This window comes from Watersipora subatra, chromosome 1 (assembly GCF_963576615.1).
Source record: "Watersipora subatra chromosome 1, tzWatSuba1.1, whole genome shotgun sequence".
In the NCBI taxonomy this organism is placed as follows: domain Eukaryota; kingdom Metazoa; phylum Bryozoa; class Gymnolaemata; order Cheilostomatida; family Watersiporidae; genus Watersipora; species Watersipora subatra.
Window position 1 is genome coordinate 69,725,140 of NC_088708.1, and position 17,365 is coordinate 69,742,504.

Here is a 17,365-nt window from a genome sequence, read left to right on the forward strand (position 1 = left end):
AGTGAAACTAGGATAATTCGCCCTTGGATAGCTCGAGCACATGGTTAACTGGAACGGATTCGTTTGGTCCGTTCCCACGCAATGATAAATTGCTTTAGATAAATCGACCGCAACTTCGTTAACTTGAACAGTTTTTTGCCCAACGGCTACCGAGACGGTTGTTATCGCTTTAGAATATCACTTTATTCCAAGCCATAGAAATAAACATCAACTTTTAGTAGTTCTTAGGCGTCATTATTACCACTATCGGCAAAATATTTTCGTTAACGACTTTTCTAAAGGTTTACAAAAAAAAACAAATTTTACCAAACATCCGCTTTGGGATATCCCTTGAAAAGCAACGAGAAGCGAGGTAACCTACAGATAAACTTTAAGAAAAATTGGCAAAATTGTTTTTGTTGAAACGCTCAAAAAAGAAAAATATATCTTTTTTCTGAGCGTTTTAACTGCGATCAAGTTTTGCCTATTTTAATCTTAAAACGTCCTGGCAATCACATCACTTAAAACAAACCAACAAACAAATCTCAAGTAATAGAAAAAAATATTTATACTTGCTGATAAAAATTGTTAAAACATTACATAAGAGGCCTCTTAACTTGCAACAAGCAATCTATGCTTTTGATTTATATATAGTTTGTATATGTACTGATAAATACATGCACTTGTGACAGTGTTCTCATAACTTGAACGTTCTGATAACTCAAACACTTTCTCTCGGGCCTGTGAAGTTCGAGTTAACCGAGTTTCACTGTACATACAGTCAAACATGGATAACTCGCCCTCAGATAGCTCGAACACATGGTTAACTCGAACGGTTTCTTTGGTCAATGAATGGTCGTAATGGTCGAATTGGTCGTAATGATAAATTACTTTAGATGACTCGACCTCAACTCTGTTAACTCGAACAGTTTTTTGGCCAACGGCTGCCGAGACAGTTGTTATCGCTTTAGAAAATCACTTTATTACAAGTCATAGAGGTAAACCTCAACTTTTCGTAATTCATAGGCGTCGTTATTACCACCATCGGCAAAATATTTTTGTCAACGACTTTTCTAAAGGTTTGATGAAATTTGAATTTTACCAAACATCTCGCCTTTCGGAAGCATGGAAAAGTGAAGTGACCTTCGCATAAACTTCAAGAAAAATCGGCAAAATTGATCTTGGTTAAAACACTCAAAAGAAAAAGATATTTTTTCTTCTGAGCATTTCAATAACGATCAAGTTTTGCCAATTTTAATCTAAAAAACTTCCTGGCAATAACATCACCTCAAACAACAAACCAACCTCGAGTGATAGAAAAATCTCCTATACTTTTTGATAAAAAAGTTTTAAACTTTACATTAGAAGCGTTTAATTTGAAACAAGCCATTTATGCTTTTGATTTATATTATAGTTTATATATGTACATATATCTACTAATAAATATATAAAGACATGGACTCGTGACAGTGCTTTGATAACTTGAACGCTCTGATAACTCGACCACTTTCGCTCGGTCCCGTGAAATTCGAGTTATCCATGTTTGACTGTATATATAACATACCAGTATAATAACAGGTAACATATAACATGGGAATATATAAACCAACAGCTGTGCTTAACTGAGCAGACACTGGATGCTGCCTGGTCAATTAGCGGTGGTAGAAGGGTTGGCTGGGTTTAAACCCAGCCAACCCTTCCTAATGGCTATCTCTCCATTCATCACCTTCTCAGAGAGGCCTCCATCCTCTGCATACTGTCATGGCAACGGAACGATTAGAACAAAATAACCTTATCATGAGTGTTAGTGGCAAATCTCAAATGTTCATATTATTATTAGATCCTGTACAGGATATGCTATTTTTGGTATGATTTTAAGAGGTTCATGTCAGAAACTAAATTCCGATCTAACCTGATGTATTTGTCAACTAAAAGTTGACGGTAACTGACAGAAATGATTGATAAGCTTAGCATGCATACTAAAACTACTAGCAATCAGGTTGGTTCATAGACAACAGGCTATAAACACCATTGCCAGCCAATAGGCTGGTTTAAACCTGCCGAAAAAAAGCGGTTTGTATGGTTTCTTCATCATTTTTTGTGAAAAAAAAATTTTAAGCTCCCAGTGATTCCTGTGCAGTAGAAATGTGATTCTATGTAATTATCAGCTGTGGAAGTTTGTTTAGCACATAGTAGGGTGGTGGTAGAGCTTAAGTTGCAACTACATGAAATCCTAGCACAACAATGAATTAGTTAATTTCATTTTCAATTGCTTTTATCAAATGATATGATGATCAGTACTGATGTAATAATGAAAACCATGTGAAATATACTAATCCAATCGTCTCTAATAATGAATGAAGACTTTCTCAAGTCTGGCTAGTGAGAGAGGATTGTTTACAATTGGAAAATAAAACAATAAAATCCTTTTGGACCAAAGCTTTAGGTTTGCAAAAAATATTTCATTTATTGGGCACAAGCCACAGTAGTTGGATTGTTAGAATTCAGCTTATCAAGTTTTTTGTGGTTTAAAAAGTTAAAGTTGTGCCTCAAATTTCCAACATGCCTCGCAAACAGGATCCCGTTTAGCAGTTTTTCACTCAAACTGCAAATAGCAAAGGTTTTAAGGCAAAATGTAATAGATGTGCCGTCGCTACGCGAGGTCACGCAGATAGGCTTAAAGCTCACGTAACAGAATGTCAAGCTGCTCTTCACTACCACACCATTAATCACTGGGATTAAAATTCCTACTTATACTTAGAGCTGTACGTAATATATCCACTTTATGTGATAAGATTTATGCTTTGCATTTCTTCATTCTTGTTTGATCAAAAGTTCATTCTGAAATTTCCATGTTTTCTCTCCTTTTTCTCATAACAATTTCCACAGCACCAGCTTTAACAGATGATTCCGCGCATGTATAATCAATACTCAATCATGCAGCTATAGTAAGAGATGTTAATTAGACTTCAAATTGCAAAAACCTTGTCAAATTATATAAACCATAAAAACCGGTTTTAACCAAAAAAACCTGGTTTATTCCAACAAAGGTTTTATTTGATTTTGTTTCAACCCTGGAATGTAGTAACGAAGATTACCAAACAGTAGCTAATACATTTGTAACATAACGTAGCAAAATACCTGGAAGCTCTTTCAGAGCATAATTGAACGTCTTAATGGCTATCTCTCCATTCATCACCTTCTCAGAGAGGCCTCCATCCTCTGCATACTGCCAAGGAAACGGAACGATTAGAACAACCTAACCTTATCATGAGTATTAGTAGTAAATCTCAAATGTTCATATTATTATTAGATCCTGTACAGGATATGCTATTTTTGGTACGATTTTAAGAGGTTCATGTCAGAAACTAAATTCCGATTTAACATAGTATAGTGTATTTGTCAACTAAAAGTTGATGGTAGCCAACAAAAATGATTGATAAACTTAGCATACATACTAAAACTACAAACAATCAGGTTGGTTCATAGACAACAGTCTATAGACATCATTGCCAGCCAATAGGTTACTTCATCTACATAAGTGTCTTCTTATTTGACTAATCTTATTCCATCGCAGTTTTCTTTTGCAAAGTAGTTAATAGAATAAAGAATACCCTACAGGACAATATTATTTACGGAGTTGAGGTTCGCAAACATTTTGTTTATGCATGTTCGGGGACTATTTTATTTGTGGAGGAACACCTACGCGAATAAATTAATAGGTGAATCCAGCTAATAATAGAGTGCAAATCCTTCACAAGTGTTACTATAGCACTCTTTAACTTACTATTGACGTCTATTGTATACGTAAACATCTGTAAATCATATTAATGTACACACCATGATGTCCAAATAAAAATCATCCTAGTCAATGTCATCAACTTCAGCGTTAGAAGTTGTTGGAAGTGATTTCAGTGAAACAATACGAAAGTGACTTTTGAAATAACGACGACGACATGCTGAATTCTCAAGAAATTTGGTAAAGAATAGGCGCAACTCTAACCCCTGACAATGGTAAAAAAAACTGTGGTACTCAGCTATGTTTACTGACTATGCCTAGTGATTAATTTATAATTTTAGGCAATAGTAATTTTTCCTTTAGCATAATATCTTCCTGCAGGATAGTACGTACAAGCTTGGAGCAGTTCCGACGTATGCAGAGCCATATTGCAATTAATTTAAATACAGCAATAATAAGAATAATAGCAATCTAATATGCAAACGCTGATAAAAATGATCTTAACTTTCTATAGATGTAGCAACACAAGGTCCAAAGCTCAAAACTGCCCCTTACATTTAACAATAATGTGGCCATATACATATATATACATACAGTAGACGCTACTATAATGTAAATTCCACACAATGTAAAGGATTTATGTAAAGTTTTTGCTTTGTACTATGTAAATAATTCCATATAACGTCATGTCATCGGGGCAAGTTCTCAAATTCAATTTGAATGGTAACATATTTTGCCGCACTTGTGAGAAAAGCCGATGTACGTATAGCGGATGTACGTATGTACGCATGCAAGTTATATATATTATATATATATATATACAACTTGCATGACATTTTTGTTCGTCATGATAGATCGTCAGATGTATGGAAGAGAACGAGTAGCTGCGCATTTGTTCATAAACACTTAAAAGCGATCGATTTATACAGGTGTTACAACGCCAGTCTATCAATTTGAATGTCACGAGTTGAAATATCGTTGAAAGTTATTTTTGTATCATAACCTTGACCCTTAGATACAGACAAACGGCGAGCAGGTAGACACTACTCTTTTTATAATAAAAATATATTGTTGTTTTGCTTATTGTAACATATAAAATATTTTTTGTTGGTTTCACTTTGCAAAATAGACTTTGCTGTATAGACCAGACAAACAAATTGTTGTAAATGGATGTCGAAGATATTTGTTCCCCAACAATTTATTGTAAAACTACCACAATCATGATCTATAAAACCAGTGAAATCGATCAGAAACAAGAGAAATTCTGTCGATGCAACCTAGTAATACTGCAGTTACGGTGCATCCAACAAATGGAAAAGTTAAGACTAGTTTTTCCTTTTTGTAATGCCAAAGTAGTGAGTTTGGAAAGATCTTGTAAAGGATTAGGCAATTCAAATATACATGTATTTTACTGTTCGTATTACATAAAATCAATATAACATAAAAATTCTTGGAATGGATTATTTATGTTGTAGGAGCGTCAACTTTATTCTTGTGGCTACCGCAGTTGTTGGTTTCAAAGCAAGGTTACTTACTGCCAGTAACTATTGATCACTAGTGTTATTAAACATTATTTTTTCATTTGCGCAGAATTTAACAGAAATCAGCGATTACAGCTGATATTTCAAAGTATACATCTCTAATTAACTAGGATATCCTGACTTTCAGCAATTGCAATACATACACATTATACTAAACTACTAGAGGACCACAAACTGACTAGCACACTACTGCCCAGGTTGCTGTTCTCTCTTTTGCCATCAACTAATCAACATCTAGTTCACACCTACTTTGGCAATATCTTAATTGTTCAACAGAAATTTGAAATAATAGTGTCCGACTTACACAACAACGACTGATCCACAAGTTTACATGTATAGATACTGACTAGCACCGAGTAATCATATGAATACTAATCATGGACGTATACAAACATAAACACTTATATTTTTACAGCACATAGGTTTAGTGGCTAGCGGGTTTCAAACTTTTGAGTTATATGTGAATAATAATATGATATCTGATTATATCGGTGATTCCGAACTCTGAGCAGAATTTGACAATAAATAAAAGTGGGGCATACCACAAAGAAGTTGTAATCACCAATATAATTGCTACATGAAGCGCTAAAGTGCCAAACAAGGTAGCTCATTTCTGACCACAAGTTAATAAAATTTGACAAGGATAGAGCAATCATTGACTTTAAGCAGGCCTAATAAATGTCACAGAACTAATATTGCAATCACTGTGTTTCCATGATTCGAATAGGTTTGGAGTTGCCCACTTCCGATGAATTTGCACCTTATCGATTCAACGATTCAGAGTTACACTATAGATTACTATAGTTACGCCGATAGATCTTTCAAAGATTTTTGATGTATCCCTTGAAACAAAACTTGTTGAAGTAGAATCGCTTCGGGTCAAGGTAACGTTTCAATTCATGCATTGTCAGCTAGTTGCACTTGTCCAAAATTTCTGATAGCAATTGATCGCAATACTGAATTTTGTTTTACCTACGCTAAGGAGAGCTTAGTCGAGTATTATTAATTCGAATTCATCGGCAAAGAGAATTTCTAAGTTTTTCTTGTTGGTTCTCTAGCAGGGCTGTTCTGGCTCCACTTGTTGATGCGTCCAACTGACGTTGACTGATGGTATCCACAGTTTCAGCCACAACACAGTCAACATCTGTTGCACATTTTTCAATATGCATCCTGAGGTGGGCCACATGACCTTAAATGAATATGTCATACTTTTTCCATTTAGCTTTGAAACCCTTTCCTTCAACTGTTCGCACAAAATACTGTCGTACAGATCCTGTTTTCGAGGCAGTGAGATTCAAAGATTTTGCAATGCTTGTAGATATAGATATGGTGAAACCTGTATTTGAATGCCACCTTTACTTGAACACCACTTCTATTTGAACACCACTTCTATTTGACCGCCATTATAAGAGAAGAGTTGAATAATAGAGCGCACCGTTTAATCAAATGCCACTTCTATTTGAGCAATACTTCTATTAGACCGCTGCTATTGTACATTTTTGATTTTTATAAACCCATAATAGCGAGTGACCAGTAGAAAAGTGTCCACAAAACTCTACTAATAATGATTCAATTACATCAATAACAATTGTTTCGTTGTTCCTGTTCGTAGCGAAGGCCGTTTCCCAACTCCATATCTTTATGGTTTTTTCGTAAAAACATTTTCATGCAACACCATAGAAATAATTGGTAACTGTATCAAGCTGATAGTAGTTCTTTTTTTAACGCAGTCTTGATACTTCGATGTACGTTAAAAAGTATTTTGAGACAAAAATTTTTAGGCTACTTTGATTACATGTGGTTTCTCTTTATCGCATCACATTAAAGTTTTGCTCTGCTAAAAACTGTTTGGACCACAATATCTACTAGCTGAGCTGTGCAGAAAAGGAATTGAAATCAGAAGACACTGTGGAAGGTATTAAACAGCCAGAACAATATGGAATAGTTCCAAATGAAAACAACAATTAGAACGCAACTGGGCGAGCAAACGAGGCTAATACTTTGGTTATAAAAATGTCATTTTTGGTTTTAAAATGATAATTTTTGTTTCTGAATGTATTATAAATATGGTTTGTTTGTCACTTGTACTTGAATAGATATTTTTGCAGCATTTGATAGATTATTATATAACTTAGGAGTTTGCAGATTTATAGCATATTATTTGATAGCATGATTGCGGTAATATGAACCGACTTATAATGGATCGACAGTCGTAACTCCTCTTCTATTGCACAAAAAAGGTTGTTTTGGCTGCAAACTGTAGCAAACATATCAATGAGTGCAATGGGCTTTTAGGCAACATTGATAAATATAGTTATAAAATGAAAATATGCCTTCAAATTTAAAATGAAATGAAAAACTTGAAAGCTCCAACAAAATTAATTGCAACGCAGGTTATAAGATCATCACAAGTTAATTGTAAGTAATAGATATCAACTGGTAGAGACATGTATCAGCTTTCCCGTGTATATTTATTAAGAGGTCTGCGACAAGTTAGAGGTAAGTTAGCAAATTTCTTCCACCCAAAGGCTTAATGTCGCTCCACCTGAAGGAGAGTGCAAAATATAGGCGACACTTGATTTGCCCGTGAAAGGGTTAAATTAGTCTTATCAATATTCTGGCGAGGCGTTTAAAAAAATACAACGCCACCCTTAATTTGAATGCCACCTCAAATAAAGCGCCACTCTCAAGAAAGGGTTGAAAAATAGAGCGACATGGCATTCAAATAAAGGTTTTACGGTAAGTCGCTAGTTACCGAATGAAAGGAGAACATGTCATGAATTTCCCAATATTAATATTTTTGATTTTGTTTGATGTTTATTAGTGCAAACTGGGTAAGGGGTTTGGGATTTGGTATAAGTGAAAACAAATGGGTCTGGCATCAAAACTTGATAGCATTATTTTCATGAAAGCAGAAAGAGTCTGACATTAACACTTTAAAGCCTGGATATTGAATTGGGTACTAAATCCTTTGATTTGAGGCCTAAATTTGCATTAAAGGAACAATAGATAAATTCCATAAATATTGCTTATCATTACCAATAACATTTGAGAAAAAGTGAAAAAAACCATAACACCATGGGTTTTTCGACCTGGTTTATACTACCTGGTTTAAACCGGGTTTAGATCACCTGGTTTGAACCGGCTTTAGACCACCTGGTTTAAACCGGGTTTAGATCACATGGTTTAACCCAGGGCTAGACCACCTGGTTTAAACCGGGGTTACATCATCTGGTTCAAACCGGGCTTAGACTACCTGGTTCAAACCGGGCTTAGACCATCTGGTTTAAATCGAGCAAACCCTGTCTTTTTGATGTCGAATAGTACTCGAACAGCAAACGCCTTAGCACAAATTAAGTGAGACGAAAAGGCATCGAATGCTTTAGGATTTTACCGTTTCTATGATCCAGAAAAGAAGCAGCTCCAAACCCATTCAAAGCATGGTAACACATTGCAAGTCGATACATGTTGTCTTATTTTCTGCTGATGCTACTGTGCTGCCCTAAGCAAGCAAAACGTATTTCAACGACTGGAAACCCATTTATTGGCTTGCGTATAAAAAATGGTAAGTGGGCGTTAAAGACACTGCCTTATATGTTGAGGAACAACCAACTCCTAGTTCTTCTGGTATACAGCTGAGCAGCGGGTGTCTGCTCTCATCGAGCCAAAAACCTTGTCTTCTCACATAGCACACAATGGCAGACACTCGAGCATTCCACGTTACAATAGTATAAGATATTAGAGAATAACCCACCTTGGGAATGTCTACTTTAGAGAGTAATCTTGCCTCCTTGAGTTTTTGGCGCCGCCGAACCTGTAAATAACAGAGCATCTAGGCATCCAGACACAAAGTCACCAAGTTTAAGAAATTCACACAAATAATTATCCTGAAACTAGCGAACAGCTCGATACTTGTAAATACAAAAAGCATCAAACCTTGACACAAATAATAAATTGTCTAATAAAGACATGCACAGAGCTAATTTTAAACAAGTGAGTGCATAACTTTTTATTGTCATTGATAGTCATCAACAAAATGGTGTTTTGCGTCACATTCCAAAAAAAGTAAAAATGTTCCTTTATTAAAAACAAAAAAAATTTACCTATGGAATTTTATTCTATTACTATAATTATTAATGGAAAACATGTGAGACATATCTACACCCAGAACCAGGTTAGAAATCCAACAATTTTCTTTTTAATGTGAAGAAAAAAGCTACATAACTAGGAAAGTTGGACAGTTCATGGAATTTATATTGAGACATAAACATACACATGTATATATATATACATCTACTGGCTGTGCCTCCTGGCATTGCCTGGGTATTAAAAAATCAGATTATAAACAGTGAGAAGTGATGAAAGTTGTCTACCACTTGCTATTAACCTGGCACATTGCCAATATAAAATGGTATTAAAATCAGCTTATAAACAATGAGAAGTGATGAGAGTTGCCTACCACTTGCTATTATCCTAGCAAATAGCTAATGGAAAATAGTATTAAAAATCGCCTTATAAAAAATGAAAATGAGAGTTGCCTGCCACTTGCTATTAGCCTGGCACATTGCCAATGGAAAATTTCAGTATGCTAGTTAATAAGCGCTAGGCTTCTAATGACGGTACATCATGACGTTGCATCAGCGTTGTCCAGCTAAAGCTATTCTAATAATAGCTATAGCTGGAGGGACACACATACTTTCACATTTATATATAGAAGATGTACATGTATATATAAATCTTAATGTTCATGTGTACATATGTATGCAGTTCCGTTTGTCCAGCTATGGCTATTAAAATTTAGGAATAAAATATCCATTTCATGCTGGATTTGCTCTTGGAACCACCCGTTCTCCATGCAAATATCGTACTAATTGTGCAACGCAAAATTGATGGATTCATTGGGCAATATATGTCGCTCTGTGGTTTAAAATACCATAGCATTACATCATGACATAACAGCACTAAAGCTTGCTCTCATGGCTCTTGTTAGTAAGTTTCGCAACGCTAGCATACTTGAATAAGCCATTGGCAATGTGCCAGGCTAATGGCAGGCAACCAAATTATCTGACACTGTTTATAAGCTGATTTTAATACCAGAGCAATGCCAGGCATTCCGCTAGCATCTATATATATAGACTGGAAAACCTCCAATTGAGCGCCACTTTTATTTGACCACCACCTCCATTCAACCACCACTGACATTCTTTGATTTTTACAAACACATAATAGCAAGTGATCAGTAGAAATGTCCAAAAAATCATACTAATAATGACTCTGTTACCTCAATAACAATTAATTCTTTCGTTGTTTCTAAGATCATTGTCGGATTTCAAAGTGTTTCAGTTTTTCTTCGTTAAAACGTTGAAAGTAGCACCATAAAAACAACTAGTCATTGCATCGGGCTAATAGCAGTTCATTGTTTGATTAACGTAGTCTTGATACTTCGACGAATGTGAAAAACGGTTTATATTTTAGGTTAAAAGATGTGCTTAGCAAGCCAAAGTTTTACCTGTTGCATTTGTACAAGATGCAGCGTGTAAAAGTTTTGCTTTGCTAAAAAGTTGTTTGGACACTAATATTGACTAGTTCAGCAGTGCAGAAAAAGAGCTGAGGTCCAAAAACATTGTGTGGAAAATGTAACGGGTTACGCCGTAGCATGGAATTCACTGTACTAGCAATCTCAGAGTCTAGCATGCTGTGAGAGATCATCAGGTATGCCGATAAAGCAAAGAGAATATATAGCTGCACAATTATTCAAAGATACCTAAAGGCGGTCCAATGGTGCAGGTGCTAGATTGTTGATCTACAAATGTGAATGTCACAAATTGGAGTCAATGAAATCAGACTTTTGTCCTAACCTCTAAAACTAGCTTGGGAAAAATGACCGGACGAACAGATAAACACCCTCTTGCAATAGTCATATATATTTTTGTTTCACTTTACTTTAGACATATGCAACATATACTTTTTTCTTTGCAGCATGGACTTTGCCGTTTAAAGAAACAGTGGTAAAAATCGATTTAAATTGACATTGAAGGTAAGTGTTGCCCTTAACTTGACGTAAACAAAGATAATGAAGCCTAAACCAAATGAAAGTGAGAGAAAAAAAAGGAAAAATTGTTGACACAAACCAGTAATACCACAGCTAATGTACATCCATTAATAGAGTTGCCCCGATTTTGGTATCGGAATCGGTGCCGATATGAGTGTCAAGTATCTGAATCGGTATCGGCCGATCTTTTCTTAAAAAATCTGAACCTTCCGATACTTTTTACAGATCAACCATTTAGCAGAAAACTGTATTTTAGCCTGCTGTACTAATAAAAAAATCATCAGCTGTAAGCTTCTTACTTTTACTTAATGAATTTCAGGCCTGCCACACAATTTATTTCATGTCTATAGCCTGATCAACACAGCGAAGGAAACTTTTTAGCCAGAACGTAAACAAAAAGTGTGGTATTTCCCAATTACAGCGATAGGTTTTATTGCAAGCAATCACGAACAAGATAACAAAAGTGGGAAACAAGAACGCAGTGTAATATTTCTATTTACTAGCATTACGAAAGTAATTTAAACAGTCGACGCATAAAGTTATCCATCACTCTCTTGATCCTGACGATACAATGGATCGTTTGTATTGTACAAAAAACGGTAACCCCAGTGGCGTATCGGTATGTAGCCTGTCCTCCAACATCTGTTGCAAGGGAATCCCCCTTCAGTACGCTCGGCTACATTGATAATGATGGAAGAAAAGAGACGTCTTACTGAGATAATTGAATCACTAACGGTTTTTAAAAGAAACATTGATTTGCTCTAAACTTGTACAGGCACAGCAGTTCATCCAACAATAGAAGAGGGACTTCGTTATCACAGATAGAACTGTACCACTAACAGTAATTACCTTTATTTACAAATTACAAGAAACATGGACTGTTTTGTTACTACATGCACGGTATGTCAGTATGTGAATATGTATATATTTTTTTCCATAAATGCAAACAAATAAATACAATAATATTCATGTTTTCTTTGCATTATGTTTGTATTTGCATAATAAAATGAGCTACTATCTATGCAACACAAAAGATCTGAATCGGTATCTGAATCGGATTATTTTTCAATTAGGATCGGTATATCGGATCGGTATCTGAATCGGCTGGTGAATTTAGAATCGGGGCATCTCTATCCATTAAGTTAAAAAGTTCTATATATGAACACACCGATGCTTCTACATATGAACATGCAATGCTTCTCCATTTGAACATTCCAATACATATTCACACTCCAATACATATACACACTTCAATGCATATACACACTCCAATGCATATACACACTCCAATGCATATACATACTCCAATGCATATACACGCTCCAATGAATATACACACTCCAATGCATATACACACTTCAATGAATATACACACTCCGATGCATATACACACTCCAATGCATATACACACTCCAATGCATATACACATTCCAATACATATACACAATCCAATACGTATACACAATCCAATACATATACACACTCCAATGCATGTAAGCTCAGACACCTTGGATATCATAAAGGATACTTACAAAGTCTATGAAAAGAAGCTCAAGCCGGAAGAACTGCAACCAAAATAGAAGAAAATTTGTTACTCAAAGGCCTGATGAACATCGGGTTTAAATATATCGGATGCGGGATACCAACAACTAAAATAGCTGAAGCTATGATTCTAACCTGTTTGAGAAACAAGTCTTATGCCTTCAAATCATTTCAAGATTCACAGATTATTGAACTAACAGCAGAGAAATAACAGTAGTTTTATTTTATTGAATCGTCGAATGATTTGTCAAACTCTATACTTAGGCAGGCCTACTGAGTCCGAGAAGCATAACAGCAGGTGCATCAAACTATTGCAACCTCATGACTAAAAACTGCCATGAAAAATGTTATATACACCGTGAACAAGTTATTGCCAATCCCCTAATTGCAAATTAGCCCATTTAAGAAAACGCAGTACAGTCACATAGTGGTACTAGACCTACCTCATGCCATAGAATGGTCGATCGACTGTTGAAAGATAGAGCCTTCTGCATAATATGCCTAGCAGATTCCATAGAGTAGACAGTGTCAAATTCATATTTGGCAGCCATCAGCCAAAGATCTGGACAGAAGACCAGATGTAAAACTTGTGTACAAGTACTTAATGAAACAAGTCTAGTTGGACAATTTTGATATTTAACAAGGTATGAAATAGTTCTACTTCCCGGAAGTATGACAATTGCCAAAACATGCAACTAATAATACCTTCAGAAAATTCAACTGCAAACTGTATTTGAAAACATGTCGGGGCCACAATTAAAATATGAGTTGTAGAAATGCTATGTTACAAATAAGGTGACATCGTTAGGTCTTAAGTTGAAAGCATTAGCAAAATACATTAACAGTGTTAAGAATGCATTTCAAATAATTTTAGCGAATGTTAATGACAATTCAGAAAATGGGTTACAAAAATATAATGAATTAGCCCTTACAAGCTACAAAACAGAGAAATAGGAACAGTTTTCTTTTTTAACAGGAAAAAAGGAAAAGAAGAGACAGTTCTTTATTTTCTAATTGTGTTTTATTATTGTTTACCAAAATCCTGATCCAACTGATCTTTAATGCCTGCATACTCCGCATTGTGTTCGGCTGGAGGACAGGTGACAATTATAATAAGAAACAAACTTTGTGGTACTATATTGCGTTTCTTCGAACATCAAGCAGGATTTATATTAATTTACCTTAAAAATTATGATACCACAGTTAAGTGAATCTCTTATTTTCTTTCATCAAAAACAAAGTTACATAGTAGAGAATTATAAGAACTTTTACACACACAAAAATGAGAAAGCCAATGTGCCTTTACTTATCAATAATACGAATGACATAAAAAAAAGATTAGCTAGTGTACAGATTATCCAACAATAACCACCTCATCACCTCACCCCGCTTCAGAATATCTCACGAGTCATTCATTTCCAAAGTTCAAACAAACTTTTCATTTAGCTTAATTTTTCTGTTAAAATATTGTACCCACCTTTACATGTAAGGTAGGCATAAATAAAGGTTTTATATAATGAAAGGTTCTTATCTAGGTAGCCTGTTTGTTGTGCATTCTTAACACAGCTGTGAGAGATTTTACTCACGGATTTACTACCCGAATTATGATTTGCTTTTACGTGTAGATCAATCGTATACTAGATAATTTTGGCAAAATCAAAAATAATTGTTTTATCCGACTTAGAGTTAATTTGTAATGTTTGTTAATCTTGGCGCATCTTATTCTAAAGCGAGGGGAAAATGGTAGCCACACATGAACTCAGGTTATTTTAAAGGTTATTTTAAGCCTTATATACAATATACCTAAAATTCAGACTTGGTTTTGTTTACAGGTGAGATTGTATTTTCATGAAAACTTTGGAGATCAAGCATTTTGCTGACATAACTAAAAGATACCAACCATTTTTTTACAAAAGCTAAATATACGATTTAACCCTTTGACTGTTGCATTATTGGTTGAGCAAAAGCTACGGCGCTGCATTTTTGCTACGGCGCTGCAAATGCTGTGTTTTCGCTCAAAACACAGCATTTTGTTAGGCTCTTGTTGTGTTATTACTTGGTATATCTAGCCCAAATCAACCATAAGCCATTATAACTCTTTCAGCAACAGAATATGAGCAACAGTACATGTCTTGGGTGACCTTATAGCAAACCGGATGATGCTGAACACCAAATAATTGAAATAGTTGAAATAAAAATAGAACTGTCAACAAGCTTTAGTTATATTTCATAAATGCTAGCCGTTTTGTTTTACTGCTAGAAGTGTTAAGATAATGTGAACAGTTTGGTTAAGCTAGAATAAATTAATGCAAAGTTATATTTCGTAATACGAATAAAAAAAAAACAGAAATGGAGCTCAGAAAACGTAAGCATAACAAAATATAATTATCGATAGCAGAAACTTCCTAAAATTAAAGACCGAGTGCTTCAAACAAGAAAGGTTTTGAATCTAACCTAAGGGACATTGTAACAACGTTAGATATAAAATGCCATACATAAACAAACGTATGTCTTTTTTTAAAGAAATGAAAGTTTTCGAATCACCGACTTTTGAAAAACGTGGTTGTTATTTTGCTTGGTAACAAGCAAAATAATTACCAAGCAAAATTAATTATTTTGCTTGGTAATTGCTCATCTCACTAATAAAAGCTTATCTCACATGCTTTTATTGAGATTAGTAATTACCAAGCAAAATAGCATTTCCTTTTTAACATATCATAGATGTATAGATGTTAATACTGTGTTGGACCTTGGGCTAAGGAGACTGTCACAGTTTTAAAAATGTGAATAAATTTCAAAAGAGCACTTGCAAAATCACAATTAAATAAGTGCTATTCTGCAGTTATTAATTTCTTTTAGCACTAATAATTAAATACTCGTCCTAATTGTCTAAAACTGCTTCAAAGGCAATTTAAATATAATTTTACTGCGAATATATTAGGTTTGTAAACATATTATGCTCATTTACCCATCGTTAAGTGTCATCGAATCTGAGCCATTGCAGATTCGCAAAAATGCAAAACTGGCAATCGGGTCATTTATGCGTTCTTGCCAAAATGTAATAATGGCACCGAAAGGGTTAAACTTAATTGTGAACAAATGTTTATTATAGCGACGCAATAATATCGAAGATAAGAAATTACTGGGGAAAAGAGGCAGTATACTTACTAGGCTTGTTAGTAATGACCTTTAACATCCTGTTGAATGTTGATGACACCAGTGACTTATTTCTCTACAAGCAACACACATAATGAGCTGTGAGCAAAATACCCAACAGGTCACGCTTGAGAGTTCAACAGATCTTAGAAGATCCCAATGAACTACATAAACTGACATTATTATAAATGTAAAAGTGCTATATTTTGGATTTGATTTTTTAACATGCTTTTACGCAGCTAGTCATTACCTATTTAAAAAATTATTACAACCAGTTTGCCATCAAACATTTTGAATATATGTATACACTGGATATTTTTTACTATTTTATTGTACACTCAGCTCAGTAAATTAATACAGTAAACGCCTCGATAACGTATACCTCCTATAACAGTAGACGCCTCGATAACGTATACCTCTATAACAGTAGACGCCTCTATAACGTATACCCTCTATTACAGTAAATGCCTCTATAACGTATACATCCTATTATAGTAGACGCCTTTATAACGTATAGTCAAGTGGGGTAAGTGCACCATTGGGGCAAGTGCACCAGCTGTTCATATTTTATCAGCCAATCCCTGCATAGCTGTCTATGAGTTGCAGGACTATTACCCATGATCCTCCACAGGAAGCTATAGTCCCTGCATTCTGGATTTCAAATTTTTTGTGAAGTGAGCAACAAAAACGTAAATGCGCTATTTAAGTTGTTGGCTTTAAATTTAGAGCTGTTCACTGATAATTTTATAACTTTCATTTTAGTGGATATTTGTTTTGGCTAACTATTGAGTGCAACTGGTGTCTGTCCATAGAATACTTTTTTTCTTGTTTTAATCCAAACAAATAATGTTGTATTATTTTAAATGGGGTGGTGCACTTGCCCCTGATAATTTTAGAGACAGGGGCAAGTGCACCTATGTAGTACACATTAACATTAACCTATGTGCACCTTAATATATAACAAGGGCAGGGCAAGTGCACCACCCAGCAAACATGTAGTTCTCCATCAAAAGAGACGGTTCAATCTCATTTTAAGTTCTCCAATCTCTATAGTCTTTGTTGGTATACTTTTGAGTTAGTCTATGTCAAATTTGTGGTTCACTTGAGTAAAACTGGTCACTTGAATTGCAATGGTATAGAATTGCTAATTTTCAAATTTTTAATGTTCAATACGATCAACATTTCAGTGGTGCGGTACAAACTCAAAAAAACTTTTTTTTTCATCTCTATTGAATTTTATATAATTTCAATATCAGCAATTTGGTGCATTTGCCTCTGTTTATCAACCAATGCATAACAATGGCAAAGAAGGCTAGGTGGTGCGTTTACCCCTGTATATGGGGTAAATGCACCACC

At 34.9% G+C, this 17,365-nt stretch overlaps 1 protein-coding gene across 1 annotated transcript in view; it reads right to left on the reverse strand.

The window, feature by feature from the left end:
* The window catches only part of LOC137404553 (U3 small nucleolar RNA-associated protein 6 homolog), a 78,846-nt gene that overhangs the window by 47,514 nt on the left and 13,967 nt on the right, over window positions 1-17,365 (reverse strand). Inside the window, exons 5-9 of the mRNA XM_068090783.1 lie at window positions 16,022-16,085; window positions 13,297-13,415; window positions 12,844-12,876; window positions 9,014-9,073; window positions 3,121-3,208 (exon numbers count right to left, since the gene is read on the reverse strand). Coding sequence (XP_067946884.1) covers window positions 3,121-3,208; window positions 9,014-9,073; window positions 12,844-12,876; window positions 13,297-13,415; window positions 16,022-16,085 — 364 coding nt within the window. The remainder of the gene's footprint in view (window positions 1-3,120; window positions 3,209-9,013; window positions 9,074-12,843; window positions 12,877-13,296; window positions 13,416-16,021; window positions 16,086-17,365) is intronic.